This window comes from Mus caroli, unplaced genomic scaffold (genome assembly GCF_978045245.1).
Source record: "Mus caroli unplaced genomic scaffold, Mus_caroli_1 scaffold_10, whole genome shotgun sequence".
Taxonomy (NCBI): Eukaryota; Metazoa; Chordata; class Mammalia; order Rodentia; family Muridae; genus Mus; species Mus caroli.
This window is the reverse complement of record NW_028227265.1, coordinates 22428350-22448974: the sequence shown is the minus strand read 5'-3', so window position 1 is coordinate 22448974 and position 20625 is coordinate 22428350. Positions and strand designations below refer to the sequence as shown.

Sequence of the window (20625 nt, the reverse complement as noted above, 5' to 3'; positions counted from 1 at the left end):
CCTAGTATCTGCTACTGAATAGATGCCACCCAGTTTAGAAGGTCCCCAGATAAGGTAGCTCTGGAAATGCTGTGTGACACAGACTTCAGTCCTCCAATAGCTGGTATTATTCTGTATTTTACTTCTTGATGTTAGGAATCAAACCCAGGTCCCTCCACTTTAAGTACTGTTCTCCCAGAGCTATATATGCTCCAGCTGTAAGTTGCAAACGAAAGAACTGAATCTGTAGTCAAGATTATGTTGGCCTTTCACTGTCTGCTTTGCTCTGATTGAAAGTGGCTACCAGTAGAAGCTTTGTTCTTTAGATTTTATTTTAATTATGTTTCTGTGAAAGTTTATACACAAAACAATACCTGCAGAGGCCAGGAGGCGGCACTCAATTCCCGGGAGCTGGAGGTATAGATGTAGTGAGTTGTCTGATGTAAATGCTCAGAACTGAACTCTAGTGTTGTGAAAAAGAAAGCACTCTTTAACCTAACTGCCTAGCCATCACCCCAGATTTGAGCTTTTTTTTCTTTTAAGAGAATCTCACTATGTTCCTTTGATGGCTTTAAACATTAGCCTACGATTGCCAGCAGAGTGCTGGAATTAAAGGTGTGCCACCACACTCAGACTTTTAAGACCCTGCATTTTAAGACAACTTTCAAGTCCAGCAGTAGTGTGATGCACCTTCAGTCCCAACGCTCAGGAGTACAGAGGCAGGTATATCTCTTTAAGTTCGAGGCCAGCCTGGTCTACAGAGTGAGTTCCAGGACAGCCAAGGCTACACAGAGAAACCCTGTCTCAAAAAACAAATCTTTTGGATATCTGGATTACCTTATCAATCAAGCGTAGGCTGTGGGGGTAGAATGTGTCTCATTTGTACAGAGGATGTTTACCGCCTACTCCTCTCCATGGGAAATTGTCAGGAAATAGCCACTCCTTTAATGGTATATTTGTAGTCCTGCTGTAATCGTATTCTGTCAGATCTGATTTCAGGGCAAGCATTTCTATCATCTTCATCTCAGAGCAGCACACACAGCAGCCCACTGTTTACTGTCAGACTGGAACCAATTCCAGGCTGAGCACAGATGTGACCATCTTAGTCTGCATGCTGCATTTCCAGACCCTCAATCTAAGGCGAGTGTTAGTCATTCACCTCCATCCAGTGGAGATTGGTAAATGTCCCACTGTCCATTTTGTCGATGAACAAGCAGCCCTGCAAGTGATCCATCTCATGCTGGATGATTCGAGCTGTCCAACCACTTGCTGACCACACCACTGGCTCTCCTTTTGGGTCCAGTCCTGCAAAGGAAGTTACAGGCTCGATGAGGTGAGGCTTTGCTGAATTCATGCTCAACCTCCTGTCCCTACTTTCTGTCTCCTGCCTTGGCCATGCCTATTTATATCCTATCTACAGAGGCAACATCCAAGAGTGAATGTGAATAACAGCTCTTATCCCTCCTAGAAAGGATACTCCAACTTTGACCAGTGCCGACGTTTTACTCAGCGTGATTCCCAGCACTACTACAGGGCAAGGATAAGAAATCAAAACTTTTCAAGTGCTGTTTATCAAAGGTATTTCATGCCAGGCGTGGTGGTGCACACCTTTAATCCCAGCACTCGGGAGGCAGAGGCAGAGGCAGGCGGATTTCTGAGTTCGAGGCCAGCCTGGTCTACAAAGTGAGTTCCAGGACAGCCAAGGCTATACAGAGAAACTCTGTCTCAAACCCCCCCCCCAAAAAAAAAAGGTATTTCAGCTTGGCACTGTAGCAAATAACCATATTCCATAAAACAATGTGAGCTTAGGCATGGAATGGTTTGTTGCCCTAGTCTGGGTAAATCTGGGTCCCACTTTCTTACCCAAGCCCCACCACGATAAACTGGGAAAATCGTGTGTGCAATACAGACACACTTACATGGAAATCTATACACCTACCCATGAGAAAGGGGAAAGACAGGCTCCGTATCTAAGGAATCACCCTGCAACCCATCGATGCGGGCCTGCCCTGCCCTTCAGGAGTTCAGTCGGCTCCCGAGTGCCGCTGTGTCTGCACTGTCTCCAGCCAAGGAGAGCAAGACCACCCCGCTGCCCACGTCCCCAGCACCTGAGATCTGCACGGCTTGGAAGCGAGGCACACACGCCAGAAAGCCGGCGACACTCTCGCAGCCCTCGGGGAAGGTGACCAAGCGGCTGTCCAACACCCTCAGGCTGGGGTTCACCAGCACCCGAAGTGGGAAGGGTTCCATCTGACGCAGTTCGCGCAGGCGCGGTGAGAAGGCTCGGAGGAGCGTGTCCGGGAACTCGAGCGCCAGCACTTGCAGCGGCACCCCCAGCTGCGGCGCACTAAGGCCCACACAGCCGCGCCGTCGCATTACCTGCACCATCCGCCCCACCAGCCGCTGCAGCTCCGGCCCCGCTAGCTGCTCGGGTTCCACCGGGGCCGCCACGACGCGCAGCACCGGGTCCCCGACCTGGCACACGCGCGCGTACGGCGGCTGCGGCGCGCCCCATACAAGGCGCCTGAGGTACCGCCAGTAGGAGCGCGTGCGCGCCGGGCCCTCCAAGGCGGCCGAGGAGCTGCAGCTCTGCGCCGGGCTCCGCGGGACCCACGCCGGCCGCGGCAGCCTGCCCAGCAGCAACATGGCGCGGGGAGACGCCGCGGCCCTTCCTTCCTTCCTTCCGCTAGCGCCACAGACGCCGGGAAGCCGGGAAGCGTAGTTCCCCCGTAACTTCCGGACGCCCATCGTCCGGAACAGCAGGCGAGTGGCGACAGTCGTCGGTTTTATTAAGGCTGCAAGTACCACAGGGCCCGCGCTATCCTGGGCAAAGCAACTGCACACACCTTCCCGCTGCAGAAGCGCGTACCCTCAGGGCTGCTCCCCAGGCTGCGGGCAGGGGACACTGCCTATGGCTCCTCCCTCACTCGGTGGCTCGGCTGGCAGCGGCTCCCCCTCCACGGGCTCCTGAGGCAGCGGCTCCCCTGGTTCCCTCTTCTCTGTAACAGGCTCCGGGCTGCGCTGCTCCGCAGGGAGCTCTGGAGCTGGGGCCACGAGGTCCGGCCCCAGCTCCTGTTCATCTAAACAGAAAACTGTCTCTCTCTTAGGCAAAATAAAGGCGAGAGGTTCCTGGATGGCGCTGATGTTCACGTGTCCAAGGTTTCCGTGCTTGGAGAGCTGGGTGGGTGAAATGCCTGATCCAGATGGTAGGGAAAAAGAAATGAAAAAGAAAAAAAAAGTTATTAAATTCAATGCAGAGATCTCAGGGATGGTGTGGGGCAGGGGAGGGGACACTCAGAGTAAAGATTTGACACAATTACATATTCCAATACAAGAAGAACATCTTTTGGGGTTTTTTGTTTTTTTGAGACCTGGCTATGCTGGAACTCTATAGACCAGGCTGGTCTCTTATCTCACAGAGATTGTCCTGCCTCTGCCTCCCAAATGCTGGTACTAAAGTTGTGCCAGGCTAAGGGCATCTCTGTAATAGAGAAAGACAGTTATATTGGAGCCCCATTGTGAGGGTGGATGGAGCCTGAGTCAGGAGACACTCAGTAAACACTGGAGTCCAGGCACAGATCCCAGCTATTTGGGAGGCAGAGGCAGGAGGATCTCTGAGTTCAAGGCCAGTTGGGTATACCATGTTAGTTCCAGGGTAGTCAGGGCTATATACTGAGATCCTGTCTAGTGTCAAACCAAAAACAAGGGCTACAGACATGGCTCAGTGGTTAAGTGCTCTTCCAGAGGTCCTGAGTTCAATCCCCAGCAACCACACGGTGGCTCACAACCATCTGTAATGGGATCTGACACCCTCTTCTGACATACAAGCAGGTGTACATTCAGATAGAGCACTCACATACATAAAATCTTTAAAAAGACAAAATGAAAACAAAAATGATAAAAGCCAGGCCGTGGTGATGAACACCTTTAATCTCAGCACTCAGGAGATTTATTTACAGAGTTCCAGGACAGTCAGAGTTTCACAGAGGAACCCCTGAAGAAAAATCCCATATCAAAAAACCAAACAAACAAACAAAATTTTTTAAAAAAATCTTTCCTTTTATCCTAGCACTTGGTAAGCAGAGGCAGTCGGATTTCTGAGTTCAAGGCCAGTCTGGTCTACAAAGTGAGTTCCAGGACAAGTCAGAGCTACACAGAGAAACCCTATCTTGAAAAACAAAACAAAACAACTTTCCTTTTTCTTACCTAAAGTCTGGGCTATCTGAGCTGGTGGGAAAAGGACTTGAAGACAGCGGTTCAAATAAGGAACAAGGTCTTCCAGGAAGGCAGTGCAGAACTGGACAAAGATCTCATGCTCCCCACTGCTGAACACAGCCTCTTCTGCTCGATGGAATGCCAGGATTGTTTTGGTTACCTACAGGACAATGTCAAAATCAACCACAGAGGAAGTCTACTGCTGCTGACTATGTGGACAAGCACAAACTTGCAGCATAGAGAGAGTTCATTCACAACAGGGGTGGCAGGGGGCTCCTTTAAGCCCAGCCCTTAGAGGCAGAGACAGGCAGAGCTTTGTGAGCTCCAGGCCAACCTGGTCTACAGTCCAAGTTCCAGGACAACTGGGGATACAACCAAGACACACAAATCCTGTCTTGAAAAACCAAAAACAGGTAAGAAAAAAAAAGAAAAAGAAAATTAATTCCAAACAATGCGTTTCATTGCTATCTTGTTGAAATTCAGCACTGTGGTCAATAGACACAATTGTGTCATTTGACTGGTGGATTTATGACTCAATGCTTTGTGTTCTGGTAGATGGGGTATGATGAAATAATTCAGGAGAGATGCTCTCCTGCTGGCCTTGAGGGAGAAAAGCCATGTTGTGAGCTGCCTGTGGCAGATGGCCTCTAGGAGCTGAGGGCATCAGTTCTGCAATTTTCCAATGGCACAGAATGGCACCTGACAACTGGAATGAGCCTCTAAGGGAACAGATGACACCTTGAATACAGCTTGTGAGACCGTGAGCACAGAACCCAGACACTGTACCTGTATTCCTAGCTCATAGACAGTAGCTGATTTTATATATATATATGTGTGTGTGTGTGTATATACATATATATGTATATATGTGTGTGTATATATGTATATGCAAGGGATTTTAATCCAGCAACATGGCTATTCTGGCTGGAATACAAACATGCCCTCAGTCCACACCTTTAATCCCAAACATGAAGGTAAAGTTAGTTTATAGAAGGAAGCACTCATGTTTGAAAGTGATGTCTAATTGATTAGAGGCAGACGAAGTGACAAATCAGAGAAAGATTTGACAGAACAGGATATGCCAAACTCTCACAAGAACAAAGAAAGGCTACTTAAGAGAGAGCAGCAGCTCCAAGAGGGGAGGGGGGAAAGAGAGTGAAAGAGGGCAGTTTTACAGAGACAGACAGGTTTCAAAGCGAGAACAAGCTAGACAAAGGTGAAGACAGAACAAGACAGAGAACAAGGAGCCAGATTAGAACACATTGCCAAAGTTAGTATGGGGACAAGCAGAGCAATTCAGTTAGAAGCTGAGAGAAGCCAGTTTGAATCAGTCAATGTGAAGAGGAGTTTTGAGTAGAACAGCTGAGATGACCAGCCAGTCAGAGTTCAGAAAGAGCTAGAAAGGGTAAGCTTATTCAGCCGTAAGTCCAGAGGCTGAAAATATTCTAGATCTAGGTAAGAGTATACAGCTACTAGAAGCTTCCAGGACTAGGCCTAGGTTAGCAGATGTAGACAGTAAGCCTCAGAGAGGACAATTGCATCAGGCAAATAAAAGATACTTTTACAGATATATGGAAGTGTTCTAAGCTGCTGAATTCCTGGGAGTTTGGTATCAAGCAGTGGACTGTGCATGCTGAGTGGCTGCCACAGGTTCTCTATCATAGCTTCTTCTAGGATCTCCCCACAAAGGGTGATCTAGCATCAAAGGTGCTCTACCAGAAGAACCTTGAAGAGCACGGTAAACCTCTCAACATTGGCAGGCACCATGATTATGTGGACTGGTGCTGTACAACAGCTTGACTGGCTGTTACCAAGGGCAGCCCAAGATAGCAGAAAATTACTCACCTTGGTAAGGGCATTTTCCAAGGTCCCAGTCACATCCTGTGCTAGAGCCACAGGGCAACAGAGACGTAAATCATTGAAAGCAACCAAAATGTTGTTGAGGAAGCAGGCAAGAGGTGGGAAGTCTAAGAGCGCCATCGGTGGCTGCAGCGTCCCTGGTTGTGTGGCTGGTACTGTAGCAGGCATGTTACTGCTGCCCAGGATGGCTGCAGTTGAGAGGAGGGTGTATGAGGTCATCTCATCCTGGAATTTCTCCACTGCTTCCTCAACTGCTTTCTGGAAAGTGCTGATTGCCACCCTCTGGAAAACAGGAGCCAACTGGCCGCGGAAATCAGCCCCCACCCGGCTAAAGGACAGCCCAAAGTACATGCACTGGCCAAGCAGAGAGTCCAAGCGGCCTCCTATACCCCGGTAAAGGTCAGTCTCTAGCACCTGCAGGAACTGTGAGATTTTCTGTAGCACCCATCCATGGAAGATGGCACCCTCATTCACAGTGTACTCGCCCATGGCAGGTGGCAGCAGGGGGTCCTCATCTGAGAAGATAGCACGGTACTGGGTGATGATATCAAAGAGATGGACCCGGCAAGCCTCAATGGTTTTTGTGATATGGAAGTAAGGATCATCATTAGGGATGGCAGTCAGGATGGAGCGGAGCCAAGCATCCCGGGCCTGAAGAAATTTCACCCTCAACTCAGCCTCAGTGAAGACATCCATGCGTCGAAGATAGCCTATGACACGGAGGCAGGCTGGGAGCTGGATGTTGGTCCTCAGTTGTTGGATCAGCTGGCTTAGCATCAGCTGCATGGACTGGCGCACTTCATTCACAATGCCCTGACAATAAACAGAGTCGTAACACTCTGAGAAAAATACTTTGGAACCCATCCTATTAACTCTGGACACTGGAAGCTAACATTCTTGTGGCTTTCCTGACATATAACGTGGATTTCTGCAGGTTTACAGAGATCTGCTGACATAACTAGTTCTCCTGCTCAAAAATCCTCCTAGGGTTTCCCATCACAATCAACAAACTACCAACTATTCGTCATGATCTCCAGGCCCTACCTGATTCTCCAGCTTCATCTGCTTCCTAATGCCCCAGACTTTCCTACTACAGTCCAATAACAGAGGCTGCTTTGGAACCCCTGAAACACGCCAATTTCCCACCTTACCCTGTTTTGTTTCTCCTACTTCTTGCTTTGCTGTCTCTCCAGACCTTCAAGTCCTGGTGCTTTCTCATCACTAAGGTCTTGGAAAGACCTTTCTGACAATGTCAGTGACTCAGCACTCTAGAAACCCTTGCTAGCTCTCTACCCTAGTCCCTGGTTCTGTTGTGTTTGTTTCTGAGATAGAATCTCATATAGCTCAGCAACCTTGCCTCAAACTAAGCAACTAAGGATGGCCTTGAACTCCTGAGCCTTCTGTCTCTTCCTTCCAAGTGCTGAGTTTACATACATACCCCACCATGCCTGCCTGGCTTTCTCTGCCTATTTCTTCAGACATTTACCAATCTCTGCAATATTGTTATTTACCAATTACCATCTGTATTTATCAGCATATCAATTAGAATAGAAGCTTCACTGAGAACCATGGCCTTGAATATTTTCTTCACAAGGTATTCCTAGTACCTAAGTCAGTATCTGGCACATGAGTAATAGGATCTTTGAATGAATGTACCAATATCGTCTGTTCAGCTTACCTGGCTGGCAGAAACATATGAACTATGCAAAGGTTTCTACGTGTAAGTGTAGTCACAATCACAGAATTAACTATCAGATCATCAGCTTGAGGCACTCTGGGCAAGGTGGCTACCTGGATCACAGGGATGGAGGAGTACTTCCTTTCCAGCCGCCGTACATAGGCGGCAAGCTCCAGCGCCTCTTCATAATAGCTGTTTCGGACACACGTGTCCATAAGCTGGGGAATCTCTAAAATCTCCAGGATTTCTGTGTGCCGGTTTAGAGTCAGGGTGTTCATGCGGCGGTTGGAGCTGATCTCCTCAGCTTCCTTCACAAAGTTCCTAGAGCCAATCAGGAAAGTGTATTTCCTTATTATCCTGCACAACAGTTTGTTACCAAGCACTTCCTGGACACGGGCTAGATGGTTTACCTAACTTATTTAAAATCTTCCCGCTGGGCAGTGGTGGCGCACGCCTTTAATCCCAGCACTCAGGAGGCAGAGGCAGGTGGATTTCTGAGTTCAAGGCCAGCCTGGTCTACAGAGTGAGTTCCAGGACAGCCAGAGCTATACAGAGAAACCCTGTCTAGAAAAAAACCAACCCCCCCCCCCAAAAAAAAATCTTTCCACAAGGCTGGCTTTGGTGGGGCACACCCATGATCCCAACCCTCCAGAAGTTTAGGCAGACCAGCCAGGGATAGATACATAGTGCAACCCTATCTCAAACAAAATCCTCACACCAAATCTACAATTCCTATTACACTTGAAAGAACTTTTAACTCAAGGTTTAAGAAACTTTTCACTAATTGATTGCTTGCATGGAGTCGTCACGATGGCTCAGTGGGTACAGTGCCTACTGCCTGTCAACAAGCCTGCTGACCTAAGTGTGATCTCCTCACTGGAGAGAGAACCCACCCTACAATCTGTCCTCTGATTTCCACATCAACATGGTGATACCCCTCCCTACATGTCATTTTAAAATGCCTTGTAGATTTGGATTGGCTGCACAGACTGTCAACATTTGGGACTGAACTGCTAGGTCTCATGAAGGAGGACTATGTTATGGCAAGGTACTTGGCTTCTCTGGACCTGTCTTTTCATTGGTGTGAATGTTAGAGACAGGCAAGATGGCATGTACGTAAGACCTTACACAAAGTACTGTATGGAAAGCATCTACAAATCCCTTACTAGCTGGACTTAAGGCTGGAGAGGTGGCTCTGTGATCACTGCTCTTGCAGGCGACCCCAGCTTAGGTCCCAACACATATACCTAGTGGCTCACAACCACCTATAATTCTAGTCCCAGGGTATCTGACACCCTCTTCTGGCCTCCTTGGGCACATATGGTGCACAGACATACACGCAGGTGAGATACACATTTTAAAGTAGCTACTAATACTTTTCTAATTGAGCACTAACCACTCTATAAGCCACACTCTTGCCCTAAGATTCTTCAGGTCTTCATGGTATGTGCTGCTATGTATCTTTTGCTCACCCACTTAAACTTTCTCCACTTTTCTATAGTAATTCCAGAAACTAGCTTTATGCAGTCCTGAATCTCTTTTCAGATATATGGGGTACACAACCTGTTTTTTGTTTGTTTTTTTGGTTTTTCGAGACAGGGTTTCTCTGTGTAGCCCTGGCTGTCCTGGCACTCACTTTGTAGACCAGGCTGGCCTCGAACTCAGAAATCCGCCTGCCTCTGCCTCCCGAGTGCTGGGACTAAAGGCGTGCGCCACCACGCCCGGCTACAACCTGTTTTTAATATCCAAGCTTCCAAAGAAAAACTGACCTGCTGGATAGCAGAATTAAGTGTATTAGACTGAGGACCTAGAAATGTAACATAGCTTAAAAAGGAAATGCTTTCCCACAACCTACAATGACAAATAGGATCTGTCAGTTTCCTATCGATGGACATTTTGAAGCAGAGCGCCTCCAGCCCACATTTATATAGGGTTAACTATGTCAGGCTCAATGAACTGCCTTGCATAATTTTATTTATTATTTATTTTTTGGATTTTCGAGACAAGGTTTCTCTGTATAGCTCTGGTTGACCTGGAACTCACTCTGTAGACCATGCTGGCCTCGAACTCAGAAATCCGCCTGCCTCTGCCTCCCAAGTGCTGGGATTAAAGGCGTGCGCCACCACCACCGGACTGCATAAATTTTTTTTGTTTGTTTGAATGTCTCCTGTAGCTCAGGCTGTCCATGAATTCAATACTCAGACTAGGATGATGACTTTGCGACTCGGATACTGGGATCACAAGTGTCAACAAGACTGGCTGAATGTTTATTATTTAATACAACAGCCTATGAGGGAGTAGTGGACTTCTGGCTTCCAATTCTTGGAAACTTACTAGCTGTGTTCTTGGACAAGTCACTTCACTTCGACTTCCTCGTCTGTAAAATAATGACGCTACCTACCTAGGTGGCTGCTGTGAAGTTTAAGTGGATTAACAAGGCAATCAGGAGAGAGCCCTGTGCACTACGCTTGGGTCATGACGCTAGCGTCCTGGCAGATACAATGACGCGCCCGTCGCCATCAGGCCAGCCGCACCTGCAGCTCTGCTGGAAGCCCGGCAGACGGTCGAGCAGGCGCCCGAGGGACGCCTCCACGTCGCCGAAGAGCCGGTGGATGCGCTCGGTGCACTCGGCCCCGCGAATGAACGTCTTGTAGTTGGCGAAAGCCAGGTCGCGCGTCTGCTGCAGCCGCTGGGCCCGCTCCTCCGCCAAGCGCTCGGGTTCGCGCCGCAGCCGGTCCAGCCCGGAGCCGCTCAGCTCCCGGAGGTAGCGGCCCACGTCCGGCTTCTCACGCCACTGAGCCTCGGGGAAGCGGTCCCGGAATAGCGACGCCAGGAGGCCCTCATCTTCCACCTCCCCCAGCGCGGCGGCCGTGGCTGTCGTCGTGGCCGAAGCGGCCGTGGAGGGCTGGAGAGGGAGAGCGGCCGCCATCTCTCAAGCACAGAACCGTCACTTCCTCTCCAGCGCCGGTTTCGCTCCTGGGAAACGGAAACGATTGGGGAAAACATTTCCCGTCTCTATGGTTTCTCATCTAGTCGGCTTTCGGTCCCCGGAAGTCCGCCACGGTAGGCGGTGACTGCGCAAAGATCACGGAGAATTAGACTAGAGAGGCACGCGTTCGTGGACCCCGTGAAGTGGGCGGGTGAGAAAGTGACTTCCGCTTCCGGCTCTCCAGGCACGAGGATTCCCGGGAGCCAAGCAAGCGGCAAGATGAGGCCCTTGACTGAAGAAGAGACCCGGGTCATGTTTGAAAAGATCGCGAAGTAGTAAGAACCAGAGAGGCGGATGAGGGACAGGCGTGCGGGGAGTGGGGATGCGGCACCGGAGCGGGACGGTCCCGGCTCAGCTGGTGGTTTTCTTGTTGCCCTCAGCATCGGAGAGAACCTGCAACTCCTGGTGGACAGACCCGACGGCACGTACTGTTTCCGGCTGCACAACGACCGAGTTTACTATGTGAGGTGAGGTGCGGCGTGCTGCCCACTGCGTGGCGGGCTGGAGGCCTGCATCCATCCCTGGTCGTCACTGGGTACCTTCCTTCCCGCCCCTGTAGTGAGATGATGCTGAAGCTGGCCGCCAACATCTCTGGAGACAAGCTCGTGTCGCTGGGGACGTGTTTTGGGAAGTTTACCAAGACCCACAAGTTCCGCTTGCACGTGACAGCTCTGGATTACCTGGCCCCCTATGCCAAGGTACGTGGTGGGGGCCTGGTCTCCAGGTTGCCATCGGGGATGAAGTCCCAGGTGACGGCGGCCAGGTCAGAGCACAGATTCTTTCCACCGGGTTTCTGGACAGGGTCAGAAAAAAAAAAAAAAAAATTGCTTATTATATGAGCGTTTCGATGTAAGATTGAGGAACTCCATGGTGAAAGATCAAAAATTGGGGTTCACTGGGCGTGGTTGCGCACACCTTTAATCCCAGCACTTGGGAGGCAGGGGCAGGTGGCTAGTTCGAGGCCAGCCTGGTCTACAGAGTGAGTTCCAGGACAGCCAGGGCTACACAGAGAAACACTGTCTCCAAAAAAACGAAAAAAAGGGGAGGGGGGGTTCCAAACAACTTAAAGGTTCCCCACCTCTCCTTAAACACGGAAGCAGCTGCTAATCCGCGTACAGTACAGGGATATAGCCCAACATCCTTGTCTCTTGGCTTTTAACTCTCTTTCAGTATAAAGTGTGGGTGAAGCCAGGAGCAGAACAGTCCTTCTTGTATGGAAACCATGTGTTGAAATCCGGTCTGGGTCGAATTACTGAGAACACGTCTCAGTACCAGGGAGTGGTGGTCTATTCCATGGCGGACATTCCTCTGGTGAGTAGCCACGGTAGCCATCCATCGCAGCAAATGCCAGGTACCTACTGGAAAGGATGAAGTTTCAGTCAGCACCTTGGAGACTGACTTCTTGGCTCCTTTCACAGTTCTCAAAGATACAACTGTTTCAATATAGTTTTTGCTTTGTTTTGTTTTAAGTGAATGCCTGTTCTTTCAATTCCAGGGTTTTGGGGTGGCAGCAAAGTCTACCCAAGACTGCCGAAAAGTGGACCCCATGGCAATTGTGGTGTTCCACCAAGCAGACATTGGGGAGTATGTACGCCATGAAGAGACACTGACTTAGGACGGTCATCCCAAGAACATTTTGCTGTGTGAGAGGACTTAGCTTTGTTTCCTGTGTGCGGCCATCAGATTAAATCTGGACAACACTGAGATACGCAACTTGGGTTCTTATCAACAGAAATGGCTCGAAAATAGGGTCTCTGGCCCTCTAGAGTCAAAAGCAGGTGGATCACAAGTATAAGGCCAGCTCAGGCTACTTGGCGAGTTCAAAGCTAGCATGGGCTACATAGTGAGCCTTGTCTCAAAAATCTAAAACAGGCAAACCAGAACCTGAGAGTGTTTTGTGTGAGTAAATAGAGTGTTTCTATTTTGTGTCTGCGTCGTCTTTGTTTGGATCAGAATTCTTGTTCTGAGTGAAGGTTTCTAAGTTACCTCACTGAGGACAGGAGTAATCTTACTGTTATCTGTGATAACACTGTTTTCCAGGCTCATGATAGCACAGTGGACTTTCTATTGTTTGTTAATGTTGGTAGAAACGGCCATATGAGCCTCTGGTTTTACATATGGAATTTAATAAATTTTAATGGTTTTATATTTGTTATTTCATATGTGTGAGTGTTTTGTTGGCATGTATGTATGTGCACTGCTTATGTGCCTGGTGCCTAAGGAAGTCAAGATGGCTTCAGATCTGGACCTAGAGTTACTGGTTGTGAGCCACCATATAGGTGCCAGAAATTAAACTCAGGTCCTGTACAAGAACAGCAGTGGTCTTAACCATTAAGCTATCTCTGCTAATAAATGTAATAGGTGCGTGTTGGCTCTTTTTCTTGGTGGTAAGTGGGGTACAGTGTGGAAGAGTCTGTATTCAAACCTCAGTTCTGCCCCTTGCCAGCTGTGGTGTGGACAACTCTGCTGAGAAAGCTTCATTTTCTTCCTTGGTTAAGAGAAAAAACCCGTGACCCTGCCTTGTGGTGGTTCACATCTTTAATTCCAGCACGGGGCTTGAGGGTGAGGCAAAGGCAGATGGAGCTCTGTAGGTTCAAGACCAGCCTGGTCTACATAAGGAGATCCTGGCCAGTCTTAAACCCAAAACCCACAAACTGAAAAAACACCTCCAGTCATCAGTGTAACTGATATTCAGAATTAAATATAGCAGTTGTAAAGCATCCGGCATGGGATAGTAGAGATACCCTGTCTCAAAACAGGAAATTGTGTGTGTCTGTGTGAGTATAACCTGCTTGGGTAACGGTATCCTCAGAGGGCAGAAAACACTTGGGATTCCTTGGAACCTGAGGGTAAGGACAGTTGTGAGCTGGCAATTGTTGGTGTTGGGAACCAAACTTCAGTCCTCTAAAAGAGAATATTCTTTCTGAACTGCTGAGCCATCTTCCCTGTCTGTGTTAAAATGGTTTTGTTACTTTTTTTTTAAATTGAAACAAGTTCTGACTATGTATCTCTGCTTAGAATGTGCCCAGGCTGGCCTCAAACTCAAGGATCCATTGGTTCTGAAGTGCTGAGATTAAATGGGTGTACTACCATACCAGGCTCAATTCCCCCACCTCCCTTTTTTTTTTTTTTTTTTTTTTGTTCTTTTGAGACAGGATTTCTCTGTAGCCCTGACTGTCCTGGAACTCATTCTGTAGACCAGGCTGGCCTTGAACTCAGAGATCTATTTGCCTCCAAAATGCTGGCCTTAAAAAATGTGCCCCACCATACCTAACTTCAGAACAATTTCTTCTTTTTTGTTTGTTTGTTTGTTTTGAGACAGGGTTTCTCTGTGTAGCCCTGGCTGTCCTGGAACTCACTCTGTAGACCAGGCTGGCCTCAAACTCAGAAATCCGCCTGCCTCTGCCTCCCGAGTGCTGGGATTAAAGGCGTGCATCAGTGAAGGCTGAGGGACAGCTGGATAAAGATCAGTTTTTAGGCTGAGGATTGGTGTTACACACCTTGCCAGCAGTGGGGATGCAGAATCTCTTTAGTTTGAGGTGAGTTGGGTCTACCCCAGCAAGTTCTAGTAGCCAAGGCTACATATTGAAACCCTGCCTCAGAAAAACTACTTTTAACTTTTAGCACTTAATTCGTATTTTGGAATAATCAGCATCAGAACTCACTTTTTGTTAAACATTTGCCTTTATTGGTGGACACAAGAGAAAGGAGACATAAAATGATTTTTCCCCCCAATAACTTTCCAAAGCCCATTTGATCAAAGCTTTGACAAATAGGCTATATGTTAGCATCTTGGCTTCTTTGTGTCAGCAGTTGAAGCAGTAAAAAGTCTTTTCAAGAAATAGAGCTGGAGGGCCCCGGAAAGAACAATAGCAAGGCTCTGAGCCGTGGACCACCAGTTCACATAGGTGTAGTTAGACTGCAGGAGGAAGAAGTCAGCCACCTTCCTCATCCTGGCAGAGTTGTAGAAGCGCCACATGTGGAAAACTTGGTTCTCCACCCTTTGTGTGCTGTCCTGTGGGAAGAAGGAAAGCCACTCTGGCTGCTGTCTGGGTCTCACCTGCCCCGATCTAAGTGGCCTGTGACTCAGGAGTCTGAGAAACAGGGCTACAGCAGTTGGTAATACATGGTACTTTGACTTTGAGAAAAATTGGTGGAGTAGTTTTAAAGTTAGGAGGCATAGTTGGGGCTTGGGATGTACCCCAGTGGTAAGGAGGATTGCCTAGTATCCACAAAACTCCCTACATCCTAAACACAGCAGCCTTGAACATTCAAGGTAAGCACTTGGGCTACTTCTCACACTTCTCACGTAGCCCAAGCTGGCCTCAAACTCAGTGTGTGGCTAAGGGTGACTTTGAATTCTGATCTCCTACTCTGTTGAGGCTACTTGTATAAGCCACTATCAACTGAGATGCGTGTTCAACATGCCGTCACCTTCCTAACTGATACCTTGTCCCTGCAGACCTTTAGGTTTATGCAACCACCAATACTTTAGGATGGATAGAAATCAGAATCTTGCCGGGCGTGGTGGCACACGTCTTTAATCCCAGCACTTGGGAGGCAGAGGCAGGCAGATTTCTGAGTTCGAGGCCAACCTGGTCTACAGAGTGAGTTCCAGGACAGCCAGGGCTACACAGAGAAACCCTGTCTCAGAAAAAAGAAAGAAAGAAAGAAAGAAAGAAAGAAAGAAAGAAAGAAAGAAAGAAAGAAAGAAAGAAAGAAATCAGAATCTTCATAGCTGGCGGGTAGTTCATACAAAACTAAGCAGTTTAAATCATGCCCAGAAAGTCCCCTTGTAGGTACATTAAAAGAAAACACAAAAGCTTGTTTGTACACATTATCACCAGCACTGTGAGAGCCAAGAGGTAGAAACTCACATGTAGTCAGCTGGTGAGTGGAGAGTCAGGGACAAAGCTGTCCTTACACAGCAGGATGTTCAGTGCTAAGAAGGGCCACGGACCAGCCAAGCATACTATGTAAATTAGGTGTGACAGCTTGGGTCTATAATCTTTGCACTCAAGCTGAGGCAGGAGGATTGCTGCAAATTCAAGGCCAGTAATAATAATAATAATAATAATTCCAGGCGGTGGTGGTGCATACTTTTAATTCCAGAATTCAGGGGGCTGAGGCAGGTGGCTCTCTGAGTTTGAGGCCAGCCTGGTCTACAGAGCAAGCTCCAGGACAGCCAGAGCTACACAGAGAAACTGTCTCAAAAAAAAAAAAAAAAAAAAAGAATCAGACTGGCCATGGTGGTGAATGCTTTTAATCTTAGCACTCAAGAGGAAAGTGGATCTCTGTGAGTTCAAGGCCAGCCTGGTCTACAAAATGAGTTCAATTCAGGTCGGCCAAGACTACATAGTAAGACCTTATCTCAAACAAACAAAAGCCGTGCTTTGTGAAAGAAGGGACCATATAAATCCACTTGCATGCTTCTGTTTACAGAAAACCTATAGGAACAGTCCAACAGTGCTTTTAGGGTTAGGAGATTCTAGAGGGTATGGGGCAGTGAGGACCGTGGAGAGTTTCTCGCAGGGACAAGAGAGATTGTTCTGCTGTAAGTACTAGGGTAGCTGCACAGGTCTGTGAATGCGTATTACAAACAGGCAGCGGACTAGACAGGTCTGTTAGTCACTGTTTGCCCAGGCCTTGGTACCAGAGGCGCGCCCATGCGGCATAATGAGCTGAAGGGTTCAGCTCTTTTTGCCCATTTGGTTTTTATTGAGTCCTCCTTGTTCAGGCCACATCCCCAAGAACGCCCGTCCCATTACCTCAATCGCATCCAGAGTATCGTTCAGCTGCTTCCTTTGACTCTGCTTGTGATCCACCTCGGGCCCCTCATAGAAGACTCCGAAGTTGAGATACACTTGAATAGAACTGAAGCGATTCTGCTCATTTTTTAGACAAAGCTGATAGAAGCCTGTGGGAATTCCTAGATCTCATTACCAGGTCTTTAGTGCCCCACCCTGTCTTACATTCTCTGTTTAAGAGTCCTGTCTGTGAAGCACTCTGTAGACCAGACTGGCCATGAACTGACCAAGATCTGCCTGCCACTCCCTCCCAAGTGCTGGGATTAAAGGTATGCGCCACCACTGCCCAACCCTTATTTATTTCTCTCTTTTTTTTTTTTTTTTTTTTTTTTTTTTTTTCGAGACAGGGTTTCTCTGTGTAGTCCTGGCTGTCCTGGAACTCTGTAGACCAGGCTGGCCTCGAACTCAGAAATCCGCTTGCCTCTGCCTCCCAAGTGCTGGGATTAAAGACGTGCGCCACCACGCCCGGCTTATTTCTCAATTTCATAGAAATGTTTGACTATTATTGTAGCTTTGGAGATGAATACATACCTGTTTCTTGTGTAGCAAAGTTAATCTGGCCCCTTACATCCTGGGAAGTATCAATAAGGAAACCCTGTGGGGTATGTGCCGTGGCAACAATGTGGCGGTCATGTGACATTCCGAGAATGCGCTGAACCTTCCATCACCATTAAAAGAGAGAGAGAGAGAGAGAGAGAGAGAGAGAGAGAGAGAGAGAGAGGAGAGGAGAGAGAGAAATCCTTACTACATCACTCAAAAACCAGCAAGGTGCCAGGCAGTGGTGGCACACACCTTTAATCCCATAATTCCAGCCCTTGAGAGGCAGAGGTGGCAGGAGGATTTCTGAGTTTGAGACCAGCCTGGTCTACAGAAAAAACAAATAAAACAATGCAGCAAGGCGGTAAGACTGATTTGAGGCCAGTGCCTGGGCTACATGAGATCCTGTCTTCCCAAGAGCCCCCACAACCTAAAAACAAAAAAACCAAACAAAGTTACCTCTAAATTTAATATTAAGGTCCTTGGGTGGCCTAAGCCCTTTTGGGTGTACTTGCCCAAGGGATAGGCACCTTCCAAAGAGGAACGGAATTGTCTGGGTGCATAGACAAACTTTGAGCCGGTTATTCTACAGGTTGTTAGGATTAACACATGCAGGAGGTCTGACCTTGTTCTCACCCCATTAACTCAAGTGATTTCATTTAAAATCTATTATGGGACCCTTACTTTTCAGTCTCTCTCTCATTTCTTCTTTCTTTTTCTTTTTTCTGTTTTTTTTTTTTTCTTTCAAGACAGGGTTTCTCTGTATAGCCCTGGCTGTCCTGGAACTCACTTTGTAGACCAGGCTGGCCTCGAACTCAGAAATCTGCCTGCCTCTGCCTCCCGAGTGCTGGGACTAAAGGCATGCGCCACCATGTCCGGCCTCGTTTCTTCTTTATTGACAAGTTTCTCTGTGTAGCCCTGACTGTCCTGGAACTCACTCTGTAGACCAAGCTGACCTTGAATTTAGAGATCCCCCTGCCTCTGCTTCCTGAGTTCTGGGATTAAAGGTGTGTGCCCCACAATTATGTGACTATTTTAGCACGTGTTGTCTTTCCTCATATCTGAGGAAAGCTAAAGGTCACCTCTCTTGTTCATTGGATTGGAACACACTTGTGTAGCTTCTAGTTCTAGACCAAGCCGTATGCTTTAGCTCCCGTTGCTGGCTGTTCAAGTCTCTCTCACCCAGAATTGCTCTCTAACTGAAGATTCACAAGTGGCAGCCACAGCCTTATAGAGAACCAGACCTTGGCTTCATCAAAAGCCTGGCTCACTTTATAAAAGGTATGGCCAGAGGCCTCCACGCACCTCGTAGCTGAAGTAGAGGTATCCCATCTGGTCAGCAAATTGCCAGAAACATTCGATTGCTCCTGGAGGGACCACGATGGCAAAGTCATTCCGATCAGCTCCTCGGAAGAGTGGCTGGTCCTTGGAGCCGTGTAGGGGATCTGTCTCCTGGCTCTTAACAGAAGTCACGAGGCTCAGCACTACCAGCTCGGCCACGAGGAGCAAAGAGAACATGCTGCCTTCTGTGGATTCTTCTGCAGGTGAGCTGCTCACAGTCCCGTGGAAAGGAAGTCAGCCAAGCCGCCAGCTAATCATTAACCCCACACGCCACACTCAGGACCGGTTTCAGAGCCATTGTAGATCTTCTGTAATAGAGGTGCCATGCACAAGCCCCCCACCCCCTGTTGGCTCACAGAGGAATTTTGCTTTCATCTCAAGAAAGTAGCTTGCCAGATCTACATTATGGGTGTTAGAAAAGTATTTAACCACAAGAGAGCTTTCCATCCATCTGTCCGTCTGTCTATCCATCCATCCATCCTTGGAGCTGTTCTCTCAGTTCTCGCTTCCTGTAGATTAAATATGTGGCAAGTTTATTTACAGCCATTATGCATAGTGACAAAAGCTAGCTGGGATGAAGTCTCTCTTACAGCAAATGGCTAGGGTGCTGCTGACAGTCTATTCAACACCAGGGTAGCATCTAGCCAACACATTCCCTGGCCTAGAGCAAAGCTCAGAGCATACATGGAGATTTTCTCACTTTTGGGGGGTAAGGTGCAGTGCAGAGTCTCCTATGTAACCACACTGTTCTTTAAATATTTCATGTATACTGGTGCTTTGTCTGTGCATACACCTGCATGCCAGAAGAGGGCATACGATCCCATGGGACTACAGTTATAGAGGGTTGTGAGGTGCCATGTGGGTTCAATTCCCAGCACCCAGGACCTCCAGAAGAGCAGCCAGTGCTCTTAACCACTGAGCCTCTCTCCAGGCTGGTCTTAAACTCAGAAATCTGCCTGCCTCTGGGTGCTGAGATCAAAGACATTGGCCACCACACCCAGCTAAATAAACATTTTAATGTACGAAGAAGTAGTGCCAGATGCATCCATAGTTTGACAGAAAGGAGCCCTGCATAAACACACTTAAGTCCTGTGGAAACATGACACATGCTAACTAGGGTATTTGGCCTCTTTAATTCATCAGCCTTACCCATCTCCCGGGAAGAGCCCTCTAATGATGAGATTGAGGGGAAGAAAGCAGGATTCTAGTCAGGGTTGGAGGAGGCCACCACTGGTGACAGCTACACGGAGCCTCGAGCAGCTCTGGGTCTCACTCCCTGTGGCTTCTCGTGGTGGCTGCTAAGACAGCAGGAGTATCAAATGGCAGCTATGGCTGACAGGGGCTAAACTGCACTCTCCACATGTCAATCAAGTTAAAGACAAAATGGAAGCTCTGGCACATCTCTAACTTTGCCATTCTCTCACTCAGCAGACAGAAAGTCAGGATTCTTTAGTCCCTAGATAAAGTGATACCTGGAGGTACGGGAAAAGCCTACAGCATGTGTGGCCACATCCAAGGGTAGCAAAGTGGCTCCATACCAACTCAGCGGCACTGCACGGCAGCCCGCGAATGCAAGCTGCACTGCCAAGAACCAGCTATAGAAACTTGAGAGAAGCAAGACTTTAATGAAGACCGTTACAAGTAGGAACAACTCATTCTCAGATTTAAAAAAAGATTACAGAAAACAATTGACTCAATTTTTTTTTCTGTTGTTTTTGTTTTTGCTAAAAAGACAGTCTGTAAGGGTGTCTGAGAGACAGCAAGCACAACACCGTACAAAAGGAGAAGGGGAGAGCAGAGTTTGGGGCAAGACATGAACAAAGCAAGACCAGGGAGGTGGGAGAGCAACTGTATCACAGAGGGGGAGTTAGGCATGATACTCAACAAATGATTTTTACGCTTTAAAAGTCCAGCATAAGGAAGGGCTCTGAGAAAGGGGTGGGTGGAGGAGGGAAGGGGCGGCTAAGCTTATCTACAATCACCATTTAACCAAATACCACTTGTCCCACCCCGACCCCGTGAGAAGTGTGGTGGATGAACCCGCCATGTAGCCTAGCATTCATCAATGTGGGGCTGAGGCAGGCAGGTCCAGGGGTGGTCACAAGTAGCTGAACAGTTTTTTTTTTCTTTCTTTTTTTTTTTTTTAAAGAATCTGATTCCACAGGGACTGAAAAAATCTCTCATCTGGGCTCAACGCACAGAGCTCCTTTGTACTGAAA

General features: G+C 48.1%; 4 protein-coding genes across 6 annotated transcripts; 1 reads left to right on the top strand and 3 right to left on the bottom strand.

The window, feature by feature from the left end:
- Window positions 1-289: 289 nt before the first annotated feature.
- Window positions 290-2873, bottom strand: Pdf (peptide deformylase, mitochondrial). Its single transcript, XM_021170815.3, has 2 exons — window positions 2088-2873; window positions 290-1284 (listed from the first exon to the last, which is right to left on the bottom strand). The coding sequence occupies exons 1-2, from the start codon at window positions 2725-2727 to the stop codon at window positions 1127-1129; spliced, it is 798 nt and encodes a 265-aa protein (XP_021026474.1). The 5' UTR covers window positions 2728-2873; the 3' UTR covers window positions 290-1126.
- On the bottom strand, window positions 290-10706 carry Cog8 (component of oligomeric golgi complex 8). Of its 2 annotated transcripts, none has more exons than XM_021170813.3 (6): window positions 10267-10706; window positions 7846-8053; window positions 6040-6867; window positions 4186-4354; window positions 2826-3173; window positions 290-1284 (listed from the first exon to the last, which is right to left on the bottom strand). In XM_021170813.3, exons 1-5 carry the CDS (start codon window positions 10659-10661, stop codon window positions 2851-2853), a joined length of 1923 nt encoding a protein of 640 aa, XP_021026472.1. In that variant the 5' UTR covers window positions 10662-10706; the 3' UTR covers window positions 290-1284; window positions 2826-2850. The 2 variants fall into 2 exon arrangements, with proteins under 2 accessions (XP_021026472.1, XP_021026473.1); XM_021170814.3 differs by having other exon boundaries at window positions 1151-1284; window positions 2849-3173.
- Window positions 4922-12642, top strand: Nip7 (nucleolar pre-rRNA processing protein NIP7). The gene is made up of 6 exons (XM_021170817.3): window positions 4922-4954; window positions 10906-10996; window positions 11102-11188; window positions 11281-11419; window positions 11892-12032; window positions 12217-12642. The coding sequence occupies exons 2-6, from the start codon at window positions 10941-10943 to the stop codon at window positions 12334-12336; spliced, it is 543 nt and encodes a 180-aa protein (XP_021026476.1). The 5' UTR covers window positions 4922-4954; window positions 10906-10940; the 3' UTR covers window positions 12337-12642.
- Window positions 12643-14407: 1765 nt separating this feature from the next.
- Window positions 14408-18730, bottom strand: Tmed6 (transmembrane p24 trafficking protein 6). 2 transcript variants are annotated; one of them, XM_085843605.1, is made up of 4 exons: window positions 18371-18730; window positions 17060-17186; window positions 16490-16638; window positions 14408-14736 (listed from the first exon to the last, which is right to left on the bottom strand). In XM_085843605.1, exons 1-4 carry the CDS (start codon window positions 18581-18583, stop codon window positions 14506-14508), a joined length of 720 nt encoding a protein of 239 aa, XP_085699731.1. In that variant the 5' UTR covers window positions 18584-18730; the 3' UTR covers window positions 14408-14505. The 2 variants fall into 2 exon arrangements, with proteins under 2 accessions (XP_085699731.1, XP_085699732.1); XM_085843606.1 differs by having other exon boundaries at window positions 17060-17180.
- Window positions 18731-20625: the final 1895 nt, after the last annotated feature.

Excerpts from the sequence above, each read along its gene's own strand:
- Nip7 (XM_021170817.3), top strand. The coding sequence starts at position 10,941 with ATGAGGCCCTTGACTGAAGAAGAGACCCGGGTCATGTTTGAAAAGATC. Across the intron at positions 10,997-11,101 it reads TTTGAAAAGATCGCGAAGTA|CATCGGAGAGAACCTGCAAC; the intron begins GTAAGAACCAGA and ends TGTTGCCCTCAG. Across the intron at positions 12,033-12,216 it reads CCATGGCGGACATTCCTCTG|GGTTTTGGGGTGGCAGCAAA; the intron begins GTGAGTAGCCAC and ends TTTCAATTCCAG.
- Cog8 (XM_021170813.3), bottom strand. The coding sequence starts at position 10,661 with ATGGCGGCCGCTCTCCCTCTCCAGCCCTCCACGGCCGCTTCGGCCACG. Across the intron at positions 8,054-10,266 it reads GGCTTCCAGCAGAGCTGCAG|GAACTTTGTGAAGGAAGCTG; the intron begins GTGCGGCTGGCC and ends GATTGGCTCTAG. Across the intron at positions 3,174-4,185 it reads TCAGATAGCCCAGACTTTAG|GCATTTCACCCACCCAGCTC; the intron begins GTAAGAAAAAGG and ends CATCTGGATCAG.
- Pdf (XM_021170815.3), bottom strand. The coding sequence starts at position 2,727 with ATGGGCGTCCGGAAGTTACGGGGGAACTACGCTTCCCGGCTTCCCGGC. Across the intron at positions 1,285-2,087 it reads CCAAGCCGTGCAGATCTCAG|GACTGGACCCAAAAGGAGAG; the intron begins GTGCTGGGGACG and ends CTTCCTTTGCAG.
- Tmed6 (XM_085843605.1), bottom strand. The coding sequence starts at position 18,583 with ATGTTCTCTTTGCTCCTCGTGGCCGAGCTGGTAGTGCTGAGCCTCGTG. Across the intron at positions 16,639-17,059 it reads CTTTGCTACACAAGAAACAG|GCTTCTATCAGCTTTGTCTA; the intron begins GTATGTATTCAT and ends GAATTCCCACAG. Across the intron at positions 14,737-16,489 it reads ATACTCTGGATGCGATTGAG|GACAGCACACAAAGGGTGGA; the intron begins GTAATGGGACGG and ends TTCTTCCCACAG.